Source organism: Lepisosteus oculatus, chromosome 3, assembly GCF_040954835.1.
Source record: "Lepisosteus oculatus isolate fLepOcu1 chromosome 3, fLepOcu1.hap2, whole genome shotgun sequence".
NCBI classification, from domain to species: Eukaryota; Metazoa; Chordata; class Actinopteri; order Semionotiformes; family Lepisosteidae; genus Lepisosteus; species Lepisosteus oculatus.
The window spans coordinates 65748123-65768808 of record NC_090698.1 but is presented as its reverse complement, the minus strand read 5'-3'; the positions used below and the strand labels follow the sequence as shown (position 1 = coordinate 65768808).

The 20686-nt window shown below is 36.5% G+C and overlaps 1 protein-coding gene across 12 annotated transcripts in view; it reads left to right on the top strand.

The window, feature by feature from the left end:
• tcf4 (transcription factor 4) overlaps nt 1–20686 on the top strand; it is a 208523-nt gene that overhangs the window by 89628 nt on the left and 98209 nt on the right. For all 12 annotated transcript variants that reach the window (XM_006626580.3, XM_015362240.2, XM_015362269.2 and 9 more), the window contains one exon: nt 15525–15586. In XM_006626580.3, coding sequence (XP_006626643.2) covers nt 15525–15586 — 62 coding nt within the window. The remainder of the gene's footprint in view (nt 1–15524; nt 15587–20686) is intronic.

The following is a 20686-nucleotide window of genomic DNA, read 5'->3' as shown; positions in this document are numbered from 1 at the left end:
CTGGTACCTGTCAATATGAGGGTAAAAAATACCACATGTCTTGTATCTAATCCTATAGATGATACTTTCAGTTACTAATCATTAGTTGTTCATGATTCATGATTGTGTATAAGATAGAAACATCTCGCTGAGTTGTAAAGCATATGATTATTATCTTGTAGGCTTTAACGTTTATCTTGATGACAAGCTGTATAGGTGACCTTCAAGAATTGAAACTGTCAGAAGCTGTTTGTCCTGACAATGGGACTGTCAGTAAGAGGTAACGTAGCATACTGGTGATTTGATCTGTTACCAAAGGAAGTGATTTGTTTAGAGTTCACCATTTTAACATTTTTTTCTCCATTAAAGACTGTGGCACCTGATACGAAGTAAACATACGACTACTTTTGTTCTCTTTCAGTGTTAAATGATTTATTACAGTAGGAATGTGTGTGCTGGAGGCAATGGTGATCAGGGAGGGGGGGGGGAACTGGGTAGGAACAGGGATTGACATGCGAATGAAAGTGTTATGTGTAAAACAAGCTCCTCTCTGTTTTTTCATTTTCTTCAGAGAAAGTGCAAGTTTGATTGTTAAGGAAAGTAGAATGCCACAATCGTGAAACTTTCTTTTCATTCTCTTAGATTTCAGACCACGATGTCACTGTCAATAAGCACACAAACTTGTTCAGCCAATGACCCCTTAGAAAGTTTCAAGAAGGGATGGATAAATTTTATTGTACACAGCTTCCCTGCATTCAGTTGAAAGGTGACAAGTTGGATCTGATGAGAAGCCGTCTAAAGTTTGGCTAGAATTAAGTCACCTTAACACAACAGATTTGGAAGCCCAACATTTCCTGTTTGAGGTGTGCAATTTAAAATAAATATGAATAAGCAACACTCAAACCATGTATTGAAATCAACTGGACCTTTTGACTTCAGTGGACACTGGTGAGTTAAAAGAAAGAAAAACAGGGGCTATGGCTTGGCATTGCTCTGATAAATTTCATTTTCTGCACATCAGAATAAAACAGTCAATGATCATCTTAGTTGTCACATTTTACATTTTTCAATAATTCACTAGGGTTCAGCTAGGAGGATTATGCGATGTTGTTACTGACAAGGTAACACCACAGCACAAATCTCGGCTTTCTGTTGTTGACCATACTTATATTCCGCTATGCTAAAAAATAAATGAAACCGGTAAATCAGATGTTTATGCTCATGACTTGCTCAAGTCATACTGTGACCTTATTTTGATTGGTAAATAAAGGTTTAAGGGTCTGGCATTAAATGAACAAAACACCCTGCTTTGTCTTTTTTCCCCAAAAGATAAGCACACAATGAAACTTCATACTGGCAAAACCTACGAGTCTTGTGACAAAAAGTTTGGATAGTTAATGTAGAATGTAATGAATAAAATGAGAAACAAATGTAAAACCAGAAAAGAATTCTAAATACAAGTCAGCTACTTGGTTCTAACATTTATGTCCCAAGATGTTTGGTGCACAAAAAATAATCTCTATAAGCTTTTTTTGTTTGAAAGCCAAACCTTTTTTACTTAACAACTGGTAAATTTTTAATATTTGGCTGTCAGTTTCTTTTCTGTTGAGAGGCGCGTGCAAAATGTGCTAAGTACATCTAAGTACATTTTTTTTTGCACACAATAAAATGGCTGCATCTTTTGCATTATAATGTGTAAGTAATATTCAAGAGCTCCTGCAGCATCGTACTTCCTTTGTACATGGAATTGCTAAATGGTTTGCAGATCAATAAAAGCTTTCCTTGGATTTCCGTGTTTCAGTTATCCTAGATGTTGTTTTAGGAGATTCTGCATGTTATTTTTTCTTATAGGAGCATAAAGGAGTCTATTGTTCATTTGTTTAGGCTTCAGTGTTTACAAAAATGTGTAGAAAGCTTTGTGTACCTCTTCAACAGCCATTGTGTTGCAGGTATTGTGAAATCGTAGCCCAAATCCTCCAAACAAAAGGAGTAAATGCAAAACGCTAGAACCTTGAGAATTTCCTAGCAAAGCTGTGAAGGCAAACAACAAGCAAAACAAAAAAACAAAAACAATTAAACTATACGTTTCAGGTGTCACTATTGAACATGCCAGGGTGTATAGAGAATAAATAAAAGAAATAATACCACGGCGAAAAGGAAAAAAAAAATCAGAAACCCAGACCAAAGTACTCCATGCAGCAAAAAAGATTTCAGCTCTAATGCCATCCTTATGCCTCTTTTAGTAGTTTTAGCCATAGGGCTTGGCAGTGCCACCACTGTCATTGTGCCAAAAAAATATCTGCAGCGCCTGCCGCATTTTAGCAACAGAGGTTTGTCTGAAACAAAAATGCAGCGCTTATGGCAGCTTTCTCTTGCTTTATGGTTATCGCCAAATCTTCTGAGCAACGAAACGGAGTTAGGGTTCACGTTTGGGCTTGGTAATTTATATAGATGTAGAAAATATTAGTATGAACGTTTCCTCGGTAGCTACAGGAGGCACAGCCAGGCATATATTCCTTTGTGCTCTATAAGGTCTTCTGCTGTCTCCAAGACCTCGGTACACGGTTCCTCTGGAGTTATATACATTGGTTATTTTCTACGTATACATGTGTTGAAACTATTTGGTTTCGTTTTTATTGATTTCTTGAAGGGGGAGGATGGGGGAGATAATGAAGGCTGTTTTACATTGGGGAGCCTGCTTAGAATTTAATCAAGCGCATTCAAAAGAACTTAACAACTGCGCAGCATTCATATCCCTGGAGTTGAATTTTAATACATTGGGTTGCCATTATCTATAGGTTATCAATAGATCTGTTTGAAGTAGAAATCTAGATATGTGAGTGTACTTGCATGTTAAACGTAAGCTGATAGGTATCATGTTTAACATGAATGGCTTGCTTGGCAGTTGATGCAGATGCTTTTATTTATGATTTTTGTTGTATTTATTGAGCTATTTACGTGCCAAGGAACCAACGAGCCTGCCAGATATTTACAGTTGGGTGATCATCTACCAATATGTACAATTTACGGTGACCGTCAGGTTACTTCTTTCGAAGAGAGACAATGCGTCTTATGTGCTGTTTTTTGTTTATTTTATTTTTTAAGCTTACTCCCTATGGCTACAGTGCCCCTTTAGTACCTTTTAGACTTTGTCGGAGTTCTGGAAGGGTGCCCATTGATGTCATGGAAACACTTGAATTACTAAGAATGATTCATGTCTATGCAGTTCTCCCATCCTCCCCCACACAAACAGGAATAGATTCTTTTAACCCTTCCTTTTTTGCTTGTTTTCCTTCGAGACTGCATCATGTAGCTGATGTTATTTATTTTTTTTTCCCTCCGATAAAGGCAAATCGAACGAGGGGGAAACAAAATAGCTGTTGATAAAATACAAATTGATGTTCTTCCTCATAATATGTTCTCACCACAGTAAGGCAGCTGTCAGCCCCGATCAACCGATAGCTTTTTAAAATAAATCCCTGTAAAATAAAAATCAAGATTTTTATCGTTGATCTAGTAATAATGGGGTGCATATATAATGTGTTTGAGAAATCATGTGAAGTCATGTAGTATTTGTAAAATAAAAACGAAAAGAATATAGAGCATCTTCATTTGAAACAAAGAACCGCTGAGTTAATTAAAAGACACAATATTCGCACTGTCACCACCCTGATCCCCCAGTATACTCCCTGCACCCCATTTTACTGTTTCACAGTCTGCAGTTGCTATCCAGAGTCTTTATCAGCTAGAAATGCTCACTTTCCTCAGTTGGTCCTCTGCTGCAATTCTCTTAAAAGTAGTTAAAGTGACTAAACAACATTTCTGTTAGGTTTGTGTTCCTGAAATAAATTACAATTTCTTTAAATAAACTGTAAACTGCATGTATACAGGGGAATCTGAGTAAGAGGACTGCAAATGAAAGCTTCTAAAAGCAGCACAAAAGGTTTAAGATTGAAACGGCATATTTGTAATAATATGAAACTTAATTAATGTTAGATAGTGTATTGATTTCTTTTTTTTTTTACTTTTTGTTCTATGCACAATTCTATTTAATTTTTCTGTTAATATGTTTGTGTATGAAAGGGACAACTAAATTAAAAATACAAGATGATTGTCGTAACTGGATATTTTTGCGAAGTAATGGTAATATGTGTTAATTTATTTGTTTATCTGATCAAAACTTTTGGAAGGTCTTTTTGTACGTTTTTGTCTGATTTGTTCAGTGCTCATACTTATTTTTCTTTCATCTTAATGTGGGCTTTACTAATACTGTAAGGTAGATCATATTTCTTTTTCATGGAACATCTTTGGGCACTCATGATGCTTGTGTGTGATTCATTGGGTGTATACAGTGTATAGTGGTATTTACATTTCTAGATATGTATAACAACTTGAAGTGAAACCTCATATTAACCGTACACAACTGAAAATACACATACTGTACTGTGTACTTAAAGTGTTCACGCACACCTTCAATGCAGTGTTAGATATTCAATTAATGTTTTCTTTTGTTTTTGCACCTATTCTGAAAGTGATTTGGAATAAATATTTTTAAGCATTTAGTTGAGGATAAAGAAATACTATCTCCAACTTAATCCTCAAAAGTAATTTTCTGCTAAAGACCTTTTTGTCATCAGCAAACTAAAATGACAGTCCCCTGTTCATAAATGGTTGCTTCTTTTTTGTATTAATTTTCTTTGTGTTTTTTCAATTTGGGGGAAAATAATTTTTAGATAGGATACAAGGCAATAAAATCTAAAATAGGACTTCGTTTTTAAATGGATCAAAACAGTAACATTTTATAAAAAGTGTCAGTATCCTGAAAACCTGCTTTCTGCACTTAGGAATGGATATTGACTTTATGTGGAAACAGTGAGAAGTTGATTTAAATATTAAAATGTAGTTTTGTTAAATATTTGTCATTGTTTTTGCTTTAAACAATAATATTCTAAACAGCTTATAAGTGAGTTTTGCTGAAGCCAAAACGTTTTTGCAAAAAGAATATATCAAAGAGCTTTTCCTTAATTAACAAACAAAAAACAGTTTCATTTCTGAAGAATTCTTATGCCTTTCTTGATTAATTTGAGGCTCCAGGTAGCAGCTTTGAGCACACTGAGACAGGCAGTGTCTCATTAACAGTGCAATAGATAGTAGAAAGAATGTGTTTTCTGACATTTTAGTAATTATTGCAGTCTCACATTTGCTGTCTTTAAAACATTTGGCTGTTAAAATTTAAAAAATAATTTATTTAAAAATGTATACCCAGAATAATGGGAAAAGACTAATGTTTGTGTAAAGTATTTTAAGTAATCTTCTTTACAGTTATAGTTATGCATATTTTACTTAATAGTTTAGAGTATACTCACTAATTAACTATTTAAATATAGTTAACAATAGTTGACAATAGTACCTAATGAAAAGAGCACAAATTAAGGTTTGCTCTTATTATTAATATCATGCACAATAATAACAATAATATTGACTATTTGGAGCACCCAGGGATAAGCTATAAAAGTAGGAGAAAGTGGAGAATACAAATTCTCTTAAATTTCAGTTTATTGTGCTTTTTTTTCAAGACAAGGAAAATTAGTATAGCAGTTTTAGAGCACAATGTTTTGCACTGACTTTATATGTAAGTGAGCCTTTCATGCTGTATTTATATTTGACTATTCTGCAGTTTTTAGTAAAATGTGTCTTCAGGCAAGGCCTGTTAAAACAAGTCTTTTGGTGGTTAACAGTAAAGAAAGTTATAAAGTCATAGGCCACATTTAAAGTGTTCATGTAAAATCCAGTTGCTTTTTGCTTGTTTGCTTTTCTTGAAATACTACAGAAAGCAGGTTTTTGTGATTTACTGTAGGCCTGTTTAAACCCTTTCGTGCAAGTGATTGAGTCTTTCTGCAGAACACACACGACGGGTGTTCCTTGCAGTTGCTTGCAGCTTAGATTTAAGGCAGAACAGGTATAGTTCTCTAAAGGTGTTTCCTTTGCCCAGTCAGTTCAGATGGAAAACTGTGATCTTTTACTGCGTGCTTCTATGATTAAGACTTTGCTGCTTTTTGCACCAGGAGATTGGTTCGTAAGATGGTCACAAAACTATGGTTATAAAATTGATATCGTCACAAAAGTGGCACCAGAAGGATGAGTCTGGTTGTAATGAGAAAGGAGACATTTATCCTGTTGAGCCTCATTGTTGCTGTACAGAAGGAGCTACCTGGGCTTCAAAGTAGTGATCTTGATGTGCAGTACAGGGCCTGGCAATGTGGCACAGTGAAGGTGGCCATTGCTATTGTCATTTCATTGTCGTCATTGTATTGATAGGTCATATCATAAATAGCAATGTTGTATTTAAAGTGTATACATATATTTTCATATCTGTGTGTGTATCCCCAGTTTACCACTCCTCAACAGTTTACCAGTCTTCAACACCCACTTTTCCAGCCCATTACATTTTTCATAAATGAAAAAAAGGATTCTAATACTACCTAGATGTATGTAGAGGAGGAATTAAAATAGAGAAATTATGGATTTGAACTCGCCTTGTGATTTGTTTTATTTTGATGTTATAAGTACAATACTAATATCAGATATAATTGCAGAAGTTATGTATACTTTGATGTACCAAAGTAGATCCGATTATAAGGCCGATCAGAGTTGTAACTGAATAATTAAAAATACACCTGCATCTATTATTGACACAATCGGAAGGGCACTGTTGTCTAGTGCTTTCAGCCTCGCATCACAGAATGCTGATCCTAAAGAGAAAAATGCTGTGTATTAAACTGTGCCTTAACAGAAGGATCAGATATAGTACTTCGGTCTTCTATTTAAAACAAACATGGACGATTACCACTTAGTATCTGTCACCTGCTTTCTGTACTTCACACACCAGATATACATTTCCAAAATAAACCTATCCGTTTTTTTTTTCTTTTCAGAATATTTTTGCTGTCACACGGATTATAGCCTGTCTCTGTGGCGTATAAATTGTGTTCTGTTGGAAAGTCTATAAGTGTGTAGAAACTTGGCCACAGAGCGGACGCAGATTAAACTGCCTTTCCCTGGGCAAAGAAGGCACACAATTCACCTTCAGACCTGAGGCCACTGTGGGGGAAGAGCAAATAAAATATTTAAAGGGATTAAGAATAAAGAAAGCACCATGTAGAAGGCGAAGTTGGAGGCTTTTCATCTTTGATTTAATTTTTTTAAAGAATAAATTTCCAACTTACATATTGAAAGACATCTCTTGTCATGATCCATGAGAATTAACATTTATTTCAAAAATGTTAATTATAAAGAACTTGGTATGTTGGTATGTATACCATGCTTCATATACCACATATATCTCTCCACTCGAATTCCAAGAATTGGGATTTTCAGATTCCAGGAATTAAGTTTTTTTCCCTTTAAATTCTTTTGTTCCAAATAGCCTTTGTTTTTATTCTTGACTTTTCCTCGTTTCGGATTGTTTTCATATAACAGGTTTTTCTTTTCCTTGCAGTGCTGGCAATATTTGTAATGGGTGTAACATCATATAATGATCATCTATGTCAATCACAAGTGAAACGATCATTCCTGTGAAAAGAATAAGGAGTGGAAATGTCTCTCTGTTGACTTTGTATGGTCAGGCTGCAATACATTAATGCAATGTCACATTCACTCTTTTGCCAGTTTGTAATCTGAAGACGGTGACTGTGTATTTAACCCTGTTGGTTAGAAAATTAGATATCCTTATAGCCCTTATATTCTTCAGAATAGCTCAATACTGTCACGCGGTGACATGCAATGAGGCATATGCACACCTCATTATTTGTTGATTCGTTTCTGGATATTTAGATCCTTAGACAAATTGCTTGTGTCACTTGGGGAACAGTGTCTCAAGCCGAAGAACTGCAGATCAGCAGGGGTGTTTCAGGACAATTTGAAGTCCTCTATAAATACACAGGCACACACACAGCCATTCAGTGTGAACGGTTGTGTTTTGCTGTCTACTCCACTAACTCCATGGAAGCCAAGGTCTATATAATAAAGCTGCTTATTTTGAATGCACTGGACTAAGTCCTGACATAATTTTATTTTGACTGATAGAAAAACTACTACTTTCCCCCGCGTCTTCGTGGTTTATGCTGCATTAGCGCTTAATTTACTTAGAATAAAGACATTGTTTGCTTTACACAGAGCTTTCTAGATTTGGATTTTTGAAGAAGATTAACTGTTGGGTGTATTATATACATGCAGTGTCTTACAAACAACACTTTTTAACGTTGTCTAAATGGTACATAAGCGACCCAATGGCTTTTCTCAGTAAGTCAAAACATTGCACTGGTAATACTTACATGTTATATGGTATTACAGAGCTTTTTCTCTGCACTCGGCAATCAGATGACTGGTGGTCAGCAAAACGTTTCCCATAAACATGAAAATAAAGAAGTTTCAGGGATGTTCTTGGAATGGCAAAGATGGAGAAGTATAAAGAATTTGGTCCTGATAACAATGCTTGGAAGAGTGACGGTTAGCCAGCAAGAGAATGAGAACACACATAGGAAAGACAAAAGTTTCCGAATTTCACAATTTCCGAGCAGTAAGTATGAGACTGCAGTGAGTCCCTCTGTCTGACCTCATCATCTGACCTGCCATCCTTACTGCCTCTTTCCAGGATGAATCGGTGCTTTGTAATCTTCAAAAATATATCGCTGTTACATGATGTAGTAGGAATAATCTGTGACAGGAAAATTCCTAGAAAGTTAAAGTGCAAAATGTACAAGACTGTGATTAGACCTGTACTACTATATGGAGCTGAATGCTTGGCAGTTGGAAAGAGGGAAGAGAACTTGATGAGAAGAACTGAAATGAGGATGTTGAGATGGATTCTACAGATTTCAATGAAGGATAAGATCAGAAATGAAGAAATCCGTAGACGATGTAGGGTGGTGGATGTGGTTGAGAAGATGCGAGAGGCGAGGTTACGGTGGTATGGACATATGATGAGGAGGGACGTTGAGGAAGTAACAAAGAAGGTAATGGAATTTGAGGTGGAAGGTAACAGAAGAAGAGGTAGGCCTAGAAAGAGATGGATAGATTGTGTGAGAAAAGATATGGAGGTATGTGAAGTGAGTGAGGAAGATGTGCTCGACAGAGACAAGTGGAGAAGAGTACAGCTGACCCCAGGACAGTCTGGGACTAAGGCTGTGAAAAAGAAGAAGAAGAAGAAGAAGAAGAAGAAGAAGAAGAAGAAGTTACATGATGTAGTTTACTACTTTTGTGTGTGATTACTGTATATATGTGTGTTTGCATTTTCATCTTTAGGGTTAGAGGTCCTGAAGCCTTTGATAAAAGATCCTATACAGTATATTATTGTTTACTCTGCATAACAAAATGTCTTGGTTTTGATTGTTCCGTACAAAATGCCTTTTTGCTGCTGTAGAAGGTTCTCGACCCTGTGTTCCTGCACTCTACCATAGAGTCCCCTTTTTCAATTTCCTGACTCCTAGTTTGTTAGGGTTTCTGTGTTTAGGTTAAAATTGTAAACTTAAACACACTTCTGTTGGTTTTGGAACATCAGAGCACACCGTATGTGCTTTTCATTCAGTCTACCACCAAACGTTTATCGTTCTGTGCTTCTCTTTAATAAGGCATGTTGTCTGGTGTTTTTTTAAGAAAAAAAAAACTCTTGTGATTATTTTACTCTGAACAAACTAAATGTGAGTGTTATACAAACCACTAATGGAATCCTGTAGATGAAACTGTGGGGGGAAAATAAATCAAAAGCCATCGATTTTAATTCTTTTTTTCGTAACCATAATCCTAAGGTTTGGATGTATGAACATTTTTTTCAATGCAGTAAAGCGGTGCTGACAGAAACAGTGCTTGTTTCATCACTTGGCCTGGACAGTGCTTTAGGAGATCTCTGAGGAGTACAGAATTGCTGTTGGAAGTAGTGCTGTTCGACTAGTACATGACACTCATCTGTCTGTACCCAAATTTCTGAAGCAGTGCCCCAGTATGGTGATTGGAGAGACTGCTGTAGGAGACTACTGTCCTTTGAATGAGATATCAAGTTCAGGTCCTGGTTGCTTGGTCATTACAGAATCCCTGACAGTTTTCATGAGAATAGTGGTTTAAACCCTGGCTTCCTACTTCACTGTGGATTCACACAATCTGCAAAATAAAGTTCTCCTTAAATTCAGTTTGGATTCTCTCTTTTCTACTTGAAACTCCATAAAGGGGCTGCTGGTGCATAAAGGATGCTGGATTTTAGTAGTGAATGGTTCCGACAGTGTATGTTTTGGGCTTTGGGAAAACTTTGGGATGAAAAATGCTTTAATCATTTTAATTTATAATTCACTCCATTCTTCATGAGTGCATGAAAATGTAGACTTTAAAAACTGAAATTGAATCTACAAAAGAAACACTGAATTAATGTATTCTCCACACTTATGTGTCATATGTCTTCCCCTTTTCACCCTTTTGTTACTTGTAGTTGTATTTTGTAGGGTTTGTAGGTAACTCAACAAAAAATACTTAATTTAATCATAAAATTAAATGATTTCAAATTATTACCAATCCTGGACTAAGTGTTAATTTAGATAAATAATTCTGGGACTTTTGCTAAGCACTGTCTGTGAAACTGAAATATTTTTAAATTCCTACTCAACAAGCTGTGTATTAAAAACACAGCACATTAAAACTGCTTTTGATTATTAACAAATTATTTTTGAAAGCTACATCAGCCTATTGAAGTGCAAATATGTATTCTAGGGAATGTGTGTAGAATGAAAATTGAGATTGAAATAGAGATATTAGTCTGAGTTTGTCTGGGGAAAAAATAAAAAATACCTATCTGTATCCTCTTTCTATGTAACTAGTATTTTTATATTGTGGAAATGTACTCTTTCTTGCACTTTGTTCTTACTTTACAAAACACATTTTGTTTTTCTTGGTGCTGTGTTGTGTGCATTTCAAGGTAAAAGTAGGGTAATTTCAGAAATGTATTGCAAAGAAAAACGTATATATGCTAAAGTACTTGTAGCACTACACAAAAACACAAAACATTACGCCACACACTGTAATAGTTTACATGGACTATATTTCAAAATTAATCAGGTACAATCAATATCAAATACATAACATTAACAATATTCTGATCATCTTACTACATATACTTGCCAAAGTGGCTGTATGAGTCTTTCATATTAGTTAAATATTGTTCGATTTTAAATTAATATTGTAAAAATTAAAGTTGACTGAATTTTGGATTATTTGTGGTAAAAATGTCCCATTTAAATAAGTGTTTTTTTTAAGGGGGACAAACTTATTGAGTTATGGCTTTCATGTTCACAAGACATCCATGTCGCATGCCCATTCAATAATAATACTTCATTTCAACTATATTAATAAAGAACAGAATTTTATAATTTATTTGTGATCACTTTTCAGCAAAGTCAAAGCACTGTACAATATCAAACATAATACACAGCAGAAACTGAAAGTGGAGAAAAGAATAGCATAGCAAACTATGTGAAACCCAGAGTATAGCTAAATTAATTATAATGAACTTAACTAAAATAGAGATAGGTTTTTAAGAGACTTTAGAAAACGTCAGCAGTCGCAGAGACTCAAATGGATTTGGACAGTTAGTTTTACAGATGTAGCGCTGAGAGTGTAAAGGCTCTATCTCCCATTGTGTGGAGCCTGGCAGAATAAGAAGGCCTAAATCATCAGGTCTCGGATGGAGAGCTGGACTGTACTCATGCAATAAATCTTTAAAATAATCTAGAGCTAGACAATTCACTGCCTTATATGTGAGCAGAAGAACCTCAAAGTCCACTATAAATTTCACGGAGAGCCAATGCAATTTACGGAGAATGGGAATTATATGCTGATGTTAATGCAGAGTATGTTTACTTAGCAAATGAGCAGAAGAATTCTTGGTTTACTGAAGCTTATTCAGTACTTTAGAAGATTACCACATTAGGAAAGTTATTGTAGTTGTCAAATATTGATAAAATAATACATTTCAAATAAGTACCTCAGATTTAGATGGACCAAGAGTCTTAACCAACAAGTGTTACCTATGTGAAAGAAATATACCCTTGTTCTTCAGACACACTTCAAATAATAATAACTCATCATGTATTATTTGAGGACTTACACAAAAGTAACTCCTTGGTTTCAAACTTCCAGCACGTGTTTGATTTCAGCATCGACAGCAACAACAATGAAACCATCAGAGTTATAAAATTTGTGTATGGAGCCTCTGAGCATACCCCAGTCGAGTCACCAGTTATGCTAAAGAAACTTACGTCTCCACCAGTGAAATGCAGAAACTGCAGCATTCGATTGATTTGATTGATTGGGTGTACAAGTACATCTGAATGTTATCACGAAACCCAGGCCTGTGATGAAGAATAATCTAGCCAAGAAGCAACATGTGAATCCTAAACAGTAAAGGTCCCAGAACAGAACCCTGTGGAGTACACTGAATAAATGGGACAGCATCGGCTTTAAACCAGTCAAATATTTTTGAAATGGCTCCTGATGGCCTTTATTCACTGTGTTATCTGCAGTAACATTCTGCTGTTTGGAAGTACGTTGGAAGCCTTTGTACAGTAACTATATGGAGGCCTCCTGAGATAAGGAGCTAATCCTTAGAAAACATTCAGTTGTAGTCACGTGCATAATTTAAGGCAAATATAAATTGAGACCTGTATGTAAATGGTCAACTTCCAGAAGTTAAAAGGATAATTAAAAAGCTGTGTGGACCACTGTAGTGTCCATTATAAAGACATTTAAGGTTAGAGGTATAGTGGCAACAGAGATGAGAAGAGGGTGCAATGTGTCTTTCTCACAGAGTGGTTTGGGAGGAAACCATAAATTTGCAGGCACAACAAACTGCCATCTCCAGGATACAAAGTGTCAAAAACTGCCTTTTGGCATCACCTCTATGAATATGGATGTGTTATGTTATGGACATGCTTATCAATATTATGTTTTTTAGAAAAATGGTGAAAACACTGAAACACTGTCTAGGGGACTCTTATGTTTTTGTTTTTTTTGCATCTGCACGTTGTGGAGCCCTTGTTAAGGTATACAGTAAGGAGTCATGAACACTCCGACAAGTAACAGGACATTTTGACCAAATATGTAATTTTTTTCCCTATATTCTCTTCACTGAATATAATTCCTTACATTTGTATAGCACTTTTCTGGACACTCCACTCACAGCACTTTACAGGTAATGGGGACTCCCCCTCCACCACCACCAGTGTACAGCATCCACCTGGATGACAATGTCCCCATCACTATACTGGGGTATTAGGACCAACATGGACCGCAGGGTGAGCGCCCCCTGCTGGCCCCACTAACCTCTTACAGCAGCAACCTTAGTCTTTCCCAGGAGGTCTCCCAACCAAATCCTAGCCAGGCTCACATGTTCTGAGCTTCAGTGGGTCGCCAGTTATCAATTTCAGGATGACATGGCTGCTATCCATTCCAGATGAGAATATACAAAACACTAACACAGATCTGAATAAATGTGAAATTCACTGCCTGACTGAGGAACCTCACAGAGATAAGTGTATTCTGAAATCTTTTCAGCCACTGTTATGGCACACAGACAGAGGTCCCCCCGCTAATTGTGTTGTTCAGTCAAGTAATTCTGTGCACCTAAACTAATTTAGGTTTGCCACATTTTTTGAGGTTTTGAATACTTATGCAATCATGCCTTTTCCATTTTTCTTTGTTTTTTAATTTATGGGTTTTTTTTTGCTTTTGATTTGTGCTTTTTGCTCTGCTTCTATACATAAATATTAATTGCTACTTTAAAGTGTTAAGACTGCAAGTTTTAAAACAACAAAAATGTGGAAAAGGTGCAAGGGTGCTTTTTCAAGGCACTGTTCAGACAATAAATTTGTACTTTTTTTTTCTTTTATTCAAAGACTTGCTGATTATGCTTTTCTGGAGCAAGAATTGTTACATGAGCCAGCCTACTTATGGGAAGTAAAAGAGATCACTGGGAAATTTGTACTTTACAACTCTGATGCTTGTTTAGTAAAAAGGCAAATGTAAGTTGAGAGTTGGCACAATTAATTTAGAGATGAATGTCTTATGAGTTGAACTCGAGCTTCTTAATGTCTTGTAGTAATAAAGTAATGTTTAGCAGCTACCACTCTGATGATATTGTGTGTGTTACATTGCAAAGGATAGCACAGGAATAGAGGCGAGTAGCAGTACTTAGCTTAGATCGTACCATGCGGTCAGAGTGTGCATGATGATCCTATTCTGTATTTTTATTTTTTTTTTCCCCAGGAAACTATACATCATAATTGCTATTGTTCATGGATCCTGTTTTTAATAAGTCATTAAGCATGCTTCCTAACAACAACAGCCTCCCTCAGTCTAATTTCTCACTGGATAATGTTTCAATGCACTACAGAGTTTTTTTCATTGTTTTAACAAAGGCCTAAGCACCTGTCTTTTATGATGTTGTCTTCAGCATTTTGCACAACCTACACTGTGATTTATTCATGACAAATAATATTGTGTTGACGCCTCTGTCATACAGTAGCTCAACCAGTGAAGGCATTTGCTGAAAGTCGGGGCTATTTCATTTGCCATGTGTAACCCGTTCCTTCAAAACAGCAGCGAACAGCTGTTCCAGGAATTCTGGGGTTGGGTGGGTTGGAGGTGGACAATGTATCCTTGTCTTGGGATGTTTCAGGAGCCTGTAAGCTTGCAGTTATGTCATTGAGAGTTGCACTTCTCCTGTAACTGGTGCTGCCTCTTCCTGTAGGGAGTATGGAACAAGCTACCCAGTCATATCATTGAAGCCAGCGCCTTTTATCTTTTCAATCAGGACAAGAGGCAGTTCCTTTCTGAAAGAAATGTCCAAGTATAAAACAAGCTAACCAACCACGTTGTTGAAGTTGATATCCTGGCATTTTCACGCAATTGTAGATGAGATCTTTGGTTCTGTTAAGTACTTACTACGATCTGTGCTAGTTACCAAATGTCCTCTTCTTGTTTGTAACCATTTTTTTTTCTTGTGCTTTATCTGCATTATGTTCTTATAATGTAAATAGCAAATATCAAATTAAATTGAAAGTATGTGTTTGTTGGAGTGGTATATATGCAGTCATCTTTCTCCTTTCGTAGTTAAAGGGTTGATGAATCCACAGAATTTGTAATACTGTGTTGTTCCATCACTGTTTGCTGAAAAACATTGCTTGGATGTTTGAAGTTTAGGCTGTATATGAAATAATTCTTGTAATACGTGAGAATTGTGGTCTATCTGTGTAGGGCATCAGTAAAGAAAATAATTGGATATTGTTTCTTTTGTTAGTGTAAGTTAAAATAAACTCTTAGACGCTTTTCTGTATTATTTTCCTTTAGCTTTTGAGCTCTAATTCATCACCTTTGTCTCTTCATTACTTTTGAAAATGCGTTACTGTACTGTAATCTTTGTTAAAGAACATTTCCTTGGGTTAGAAGGCAAAAGGAACTGACTATTTGTGAGTACAGCTTAATTGTTTCATTTTTCTTTCTCCCAGGGAAAACAGATAGAGGGTCCTATTCGTATGGAAGAGATTCTAACTTACAAGGTTGCCACCAGGTAAGCAATATGATTTAAATCAGAATTTCTGGTAGTGACAGATAAGTGTCAGTGCCAGACAGAAACTTCAGATATGTCAATTAAACAGGATTTTTTTTCTTTTCTATTTTACTTTTCTCACATTACAAGAAGTGTCCGTGTTCAGACTTTTGTTAAAGTTAAAGGGAGGGGAGGTTAAAAATGTCTTTGCCTTCGTATTTATTTATCACCACTGTGCAGAACTCCATGTAGCATGAATGCAGCCACATTTCTACTTATCCGCGTACATTGGTACTTTTGAGTTCTGTTCCTCTTTCATGTGTTTGAACTATCTCTCGATATCCTTAGGAGCAAATTAATAGCCATCTTTCCATGCTTTTGGTTCATGTCACATTCATCAGATGGCTGATGTAATATAGTTTGTGTATCAGGTATGAAAAGTGGACATAAGAAATTATGTATGGTATGGTGATGAATATTATATCTTGGCTTCATCATTTCAATGGCAATGAATGACTTTAAACTCCAGATGTAGGCTCTTTATTATGCCATGAGGGGCTGTGCTGTAGAAGTCAAGTCCTCTTTAATGGGGACCCAGAAACTTAATTGATTTTTTTTTATTTCAGAAATGATAATTTTCTTAGTGTATTTGGGGAGTTGGAAAACAGTAAATCTGCTTGTTTGTGCCTTGCTACATTTTTACATCTTGCATATAATTTCAGGCAAAATAAAATGCCAGAACAATGCAAAGTCATTAATTATGTATAATAACTGGATTTGCAGTTCTTTTAAAAGTAGGCAAATATGCTAAAATAACAAATTACAATTTCAACTTCTCTTTCCTTGCTGCTGACAAGAATGTTTTTTTGTGTTCACAGATTTGTGATGAACATTTTTGTTATGCTGATCTCATAATATTGTTTTTAAAAAGCTTGGTTTTCAGGGATTAAGTTTTGAAAATTACCTCCAGCTTGTTCTTGTGTGTCCTCTTATTGGATTCGAAACATTTTGGACATGAGTATATTCCACTTGGTGAAACTAGGGAAGGTGAAACGTCAGCAGTAAGTCACTGTGAGGGAAGTTTAGAAGAAAACCTCTTCTTGTCTCAGGAAAGGGTACAGTGTGTTTCCATTGTGTGAAATGAAGTCTGAAGGCCAAAGGTTCTTGTCATTTATGAAAAATTATCATGCTTTGAAATTAATCTCTTTTGACAGCTGACAAGACAGAGCCATCAAAGGACAGGCACATTTGTGTGATTGACGTAACTATACGGGATATGTCTAACGAAAAACATAGATCTACAGTGCAGTGGGAATTCCACTGAGGTTTTGATATGAAATCATTCTCCAGAGTCTTCTGGCTCTACTACTTACAGAAATGCTTTCTTTCTGAAGCACACAGCTTTCATCAGAGCAGGACTTGGCAGACGGTGTTTTACCTCATTTACCCCAATTTCTGGTCCGTCTTGCAAGCATGACCTTCTGTTATATTTTTGCACCATACTTTCAGGGGCTTTTGAGGGTATAATCAATGTGCTAGCCCTATACGATAAGAATATCATAGTAGACCAAAATATATCATAACATTTTGGCATAGATGTATTGTATTAGTAGATGTATTTTTCATTCAGGAATTAGGAATTAAGGAACATAGTCCCTAGCCACAACAGAATTGACAGTATATTCCTTATGGAGAGAATTCTAGCATATCAGCCAAGAGCCTGGGAATTAAAAATGGAAAAATAAAGGCCAGAGCAGTAGGTGACAAACATGTTATGTAAACTTGGGCCAGCAGTGCCCAATTTTCAGACCCCATTAAATATAAATATAAAATCTTAAATATTTCCAGCATATTACATAATATGGGTCACAAACTGCTGTGAAACACTTATTCCCTTTTTTTTCTGCAGTTGTAATTTTTCAGTGCATAAAATAAAGCACTTGTGTTTCTTGGTGCTTATAATTCTCAGAATTTCTCTTTGCAGTTATGTTATGTTAAAGTTATCAACTCACTATTTAAAAAAAAATCTTCTTCACCAATTCATTTAGTTTCTTAGATTACATTTAATAACCTTTACTTACTGTATTTATCACATTTCGTAAAGGAGTTCTGTTGACAGCTCTTCTTAGGATTCCATTAATTCACCTGAGGTTTTTGCTGTTACTTTCAGTTTATTGTATACAGTACACAATAAGCTATCACTGCTAAGTGTAGTTTAATATCCAAAGCCTGAACTCCTGTGGTTTAATGTGACTACAAACATTATCTGGATTCACCTAAAATACCCTGAAATAAAAGACTCCACTGTTTTTAAAACGATACAGCTGTTTCTCTGAAAGTGTGTACTGCCTTAGGTGTCAATGACCTTGAGCAAAGAAATGACCTTGGTGACTCTTACATTTAAAGGGACTGAGAGGTCACAGGCTTCAAATGTGGTTTTGACAAAGATGATACCTCATACTGTAAACCACATGCTGTACCACAGAGTGAATAACAAACTGACTCACTCTGCCCTAGCACACACCCTGTTATACTGCAAACCCTCTGTGAGGCCTTTTTAGGAGGAAGTGGACACTAGTCAGTGATAATGTTCGCTTAGATGAAAGTGGTTCAGGCCTTTGCACCCTTGTAGTTCGTAGTGGTGAGCTGAAATTTGATAGTAGCTCTGTAAACAAATTGCACACAGCTGAGTGAGCAAGTACAGACCTTACTCTGGGATTACTTTTTTTTACCCAGTGGGAAAAACACACATATTTAGAATTCATTCTCAAGATATTTGAAATCATCAGGTAAAAAAACCCCAGCACACCGTACCGCATCAATCGTAAGTATGTCTCAAATTAGAGTGGAAAACCTTAAAGAAATCAAAAATTCTTTGGCTACCTCTAGGATGCTTTATTAATATTCTTCTCTACAAAGCATTGGGACTGTGTACTGGCGAGAAGGAATTTGACATTATATAATATTGGTTGTTTGCAATATCGAATTGAGCCAGATTTAAGCACGCGTCTTTGGTCGTTTTGACAGGCGTTCTACGTTGTATTGGTTGTTTCTAGAGGAAGGTGGGATTCACAGGTCTTTGGCAAGAGAGGCTGGGGGCACGGGGGTCCCTCTTGACCTTCAGCTGATCTTGACTAGAGCCTGCCTCGCCCCTACATGCCAGGGAGCTCCCAGACCACTGAGGGAAGAAGCAAGCCACCCACCAGAGCAATAGGCTGAAACTGTCTCCTCTGAAGACACGGAGCAGCAGGAGATGCCATAGAGGCCTAATCCTAAGAAAACAACTGCTGCCAAAATTCGGAATTATATTTGAAGGTGGGAGCAGTGTTGCCTGCCACTTGCGGCCGGCTGATCTCTTTCAAACTGTTGGAAGTCAGGAGACTGGTGCGACTGCTCATGCAGGTCTACAGTAATGACTTCAAGGTTTAGTTTAAGGGGAAAAAAAAATGTTGTTGGAAAACACTTTACTTTTCTGCCGTCACATCTCATGTTTAGTCCCTTTCTGGCTTCCAGAAAGTTTAATTTCAATAACTCCCAGCAAATTGCGCTTTTTATAAGATATGCCATTAAAACATATTTCAAAAAGCATATCGATATATACACTTTACCTCGTACAAAGGATTTTATTTTTGTTCCTTTTGGTGACTTGGGGAACTGTGAATGCCAGTGCACTATGATTTATTGTTTATTTTTGTGACTGAAATACATTTGGCTGAGAGTCAAGGCCAGCCGGCTACCAGCAGAATGCTCTGAAGAACAGCCTGCGTAAGCAGGAAAAATAAAGAGAATTCAAAAGAAAAATATACACTGAGCAAGTGTATATTTCCATTACGATGCTGCAAAAACACGCAATTTTGCTTCAGCATCAGCTGACCTCAGTGTTGCTGTAATTCCTGTAGCACTCCTTTAACTTCATCTGCTTTCCTTCATAAGGCAGAATTTGTGCCTGCTAATTGGTTTGGCATGTTTAATGATAATTTCATTTATTAGAATTAATTCTGAGGTTTTTAATGTGCATCTTAGGAAATTTTGACATGGAACAAGTAGACTGAATTCAGCTGACATACTTATTTATCCATTCAGTTTAATGTTCCTAATGGCCTGGTGTGCTATATGCATGAAGGCCAACTTACAAAAACTGTACAAGCTACATGGGAGCTGAATTTCATTTTGATCAAATTATCATATTTCATTTAGACCTTAGAACAGTAACAAACACAACTGTCTAATGCATTTTCATCACACTAAGGCATTCCTCATCTTCTGAGTCTCAGTGTCATTAAGTAGTGTTTTAGCTTCTTGGCAGGTAGCGTCTGTTAACAGTTTTCTTTAATTCCCGTGTCACTGGGGGGAATACTATGTTGCCGTTTGGGTCCTGGGACTGTGCGGCTTTCCCATTTTGTATAAATTTGAATGCCTTTTTTTGGAAATTAAGCAACCGCATGCGCAAATTTTACCCGACTGCGAAGAAAATCTTACTTCTGTTCACAAGTTAAAAGGTGTTTTCATCTCCCATTTTATGGCAGTGGGTTTCTCTCGTGGGAGGTGGGATTATCAACCTGAATGCTCTTCTGTTCCATCAGCTCAGTGCACTGTGGGGAATGTGCCGATGCTGCCTGCTCGGGGCAGGACTTCGACACTTTCGGGCCCTTCTTTCACGTTTTCATTACCAAGCCTGTTTCTTTTTTTTTTTATAATCAGTAAGCTGGCAAATGCTTGGCGTTATCTGCCTCATGGGAATGTGCTTATGGTGATCAAACATTCATGCAATTGCTATCCTCACCACCTATTTTCTAAATCAATATTTTATTAGACCCCTACACCAGCTTTGATATCTTAATACAGTGGCCTGCAATGGATTTAAAAAAAAAAAGATTGGCTGTCTGAACATTAATACAGGACACTGTTTAAGAGATCTTCTCATCAGTCTTTTATGTAGGGTAGCTGATCAGTTTCACTTTTTTTTCCCTTCTTGGTTTTTTTTTTATTTATTTTGAGCCGCCGAAGTAGAGCGAAAGAGGATTACTGATTCTCTAATCAGTCTGTGTAAGTTCCAAGGTTACGTAAAATCACTTTGGTATTTAAAATAAAACATGAGGTATTCTGTGCAATGGGGTGGGT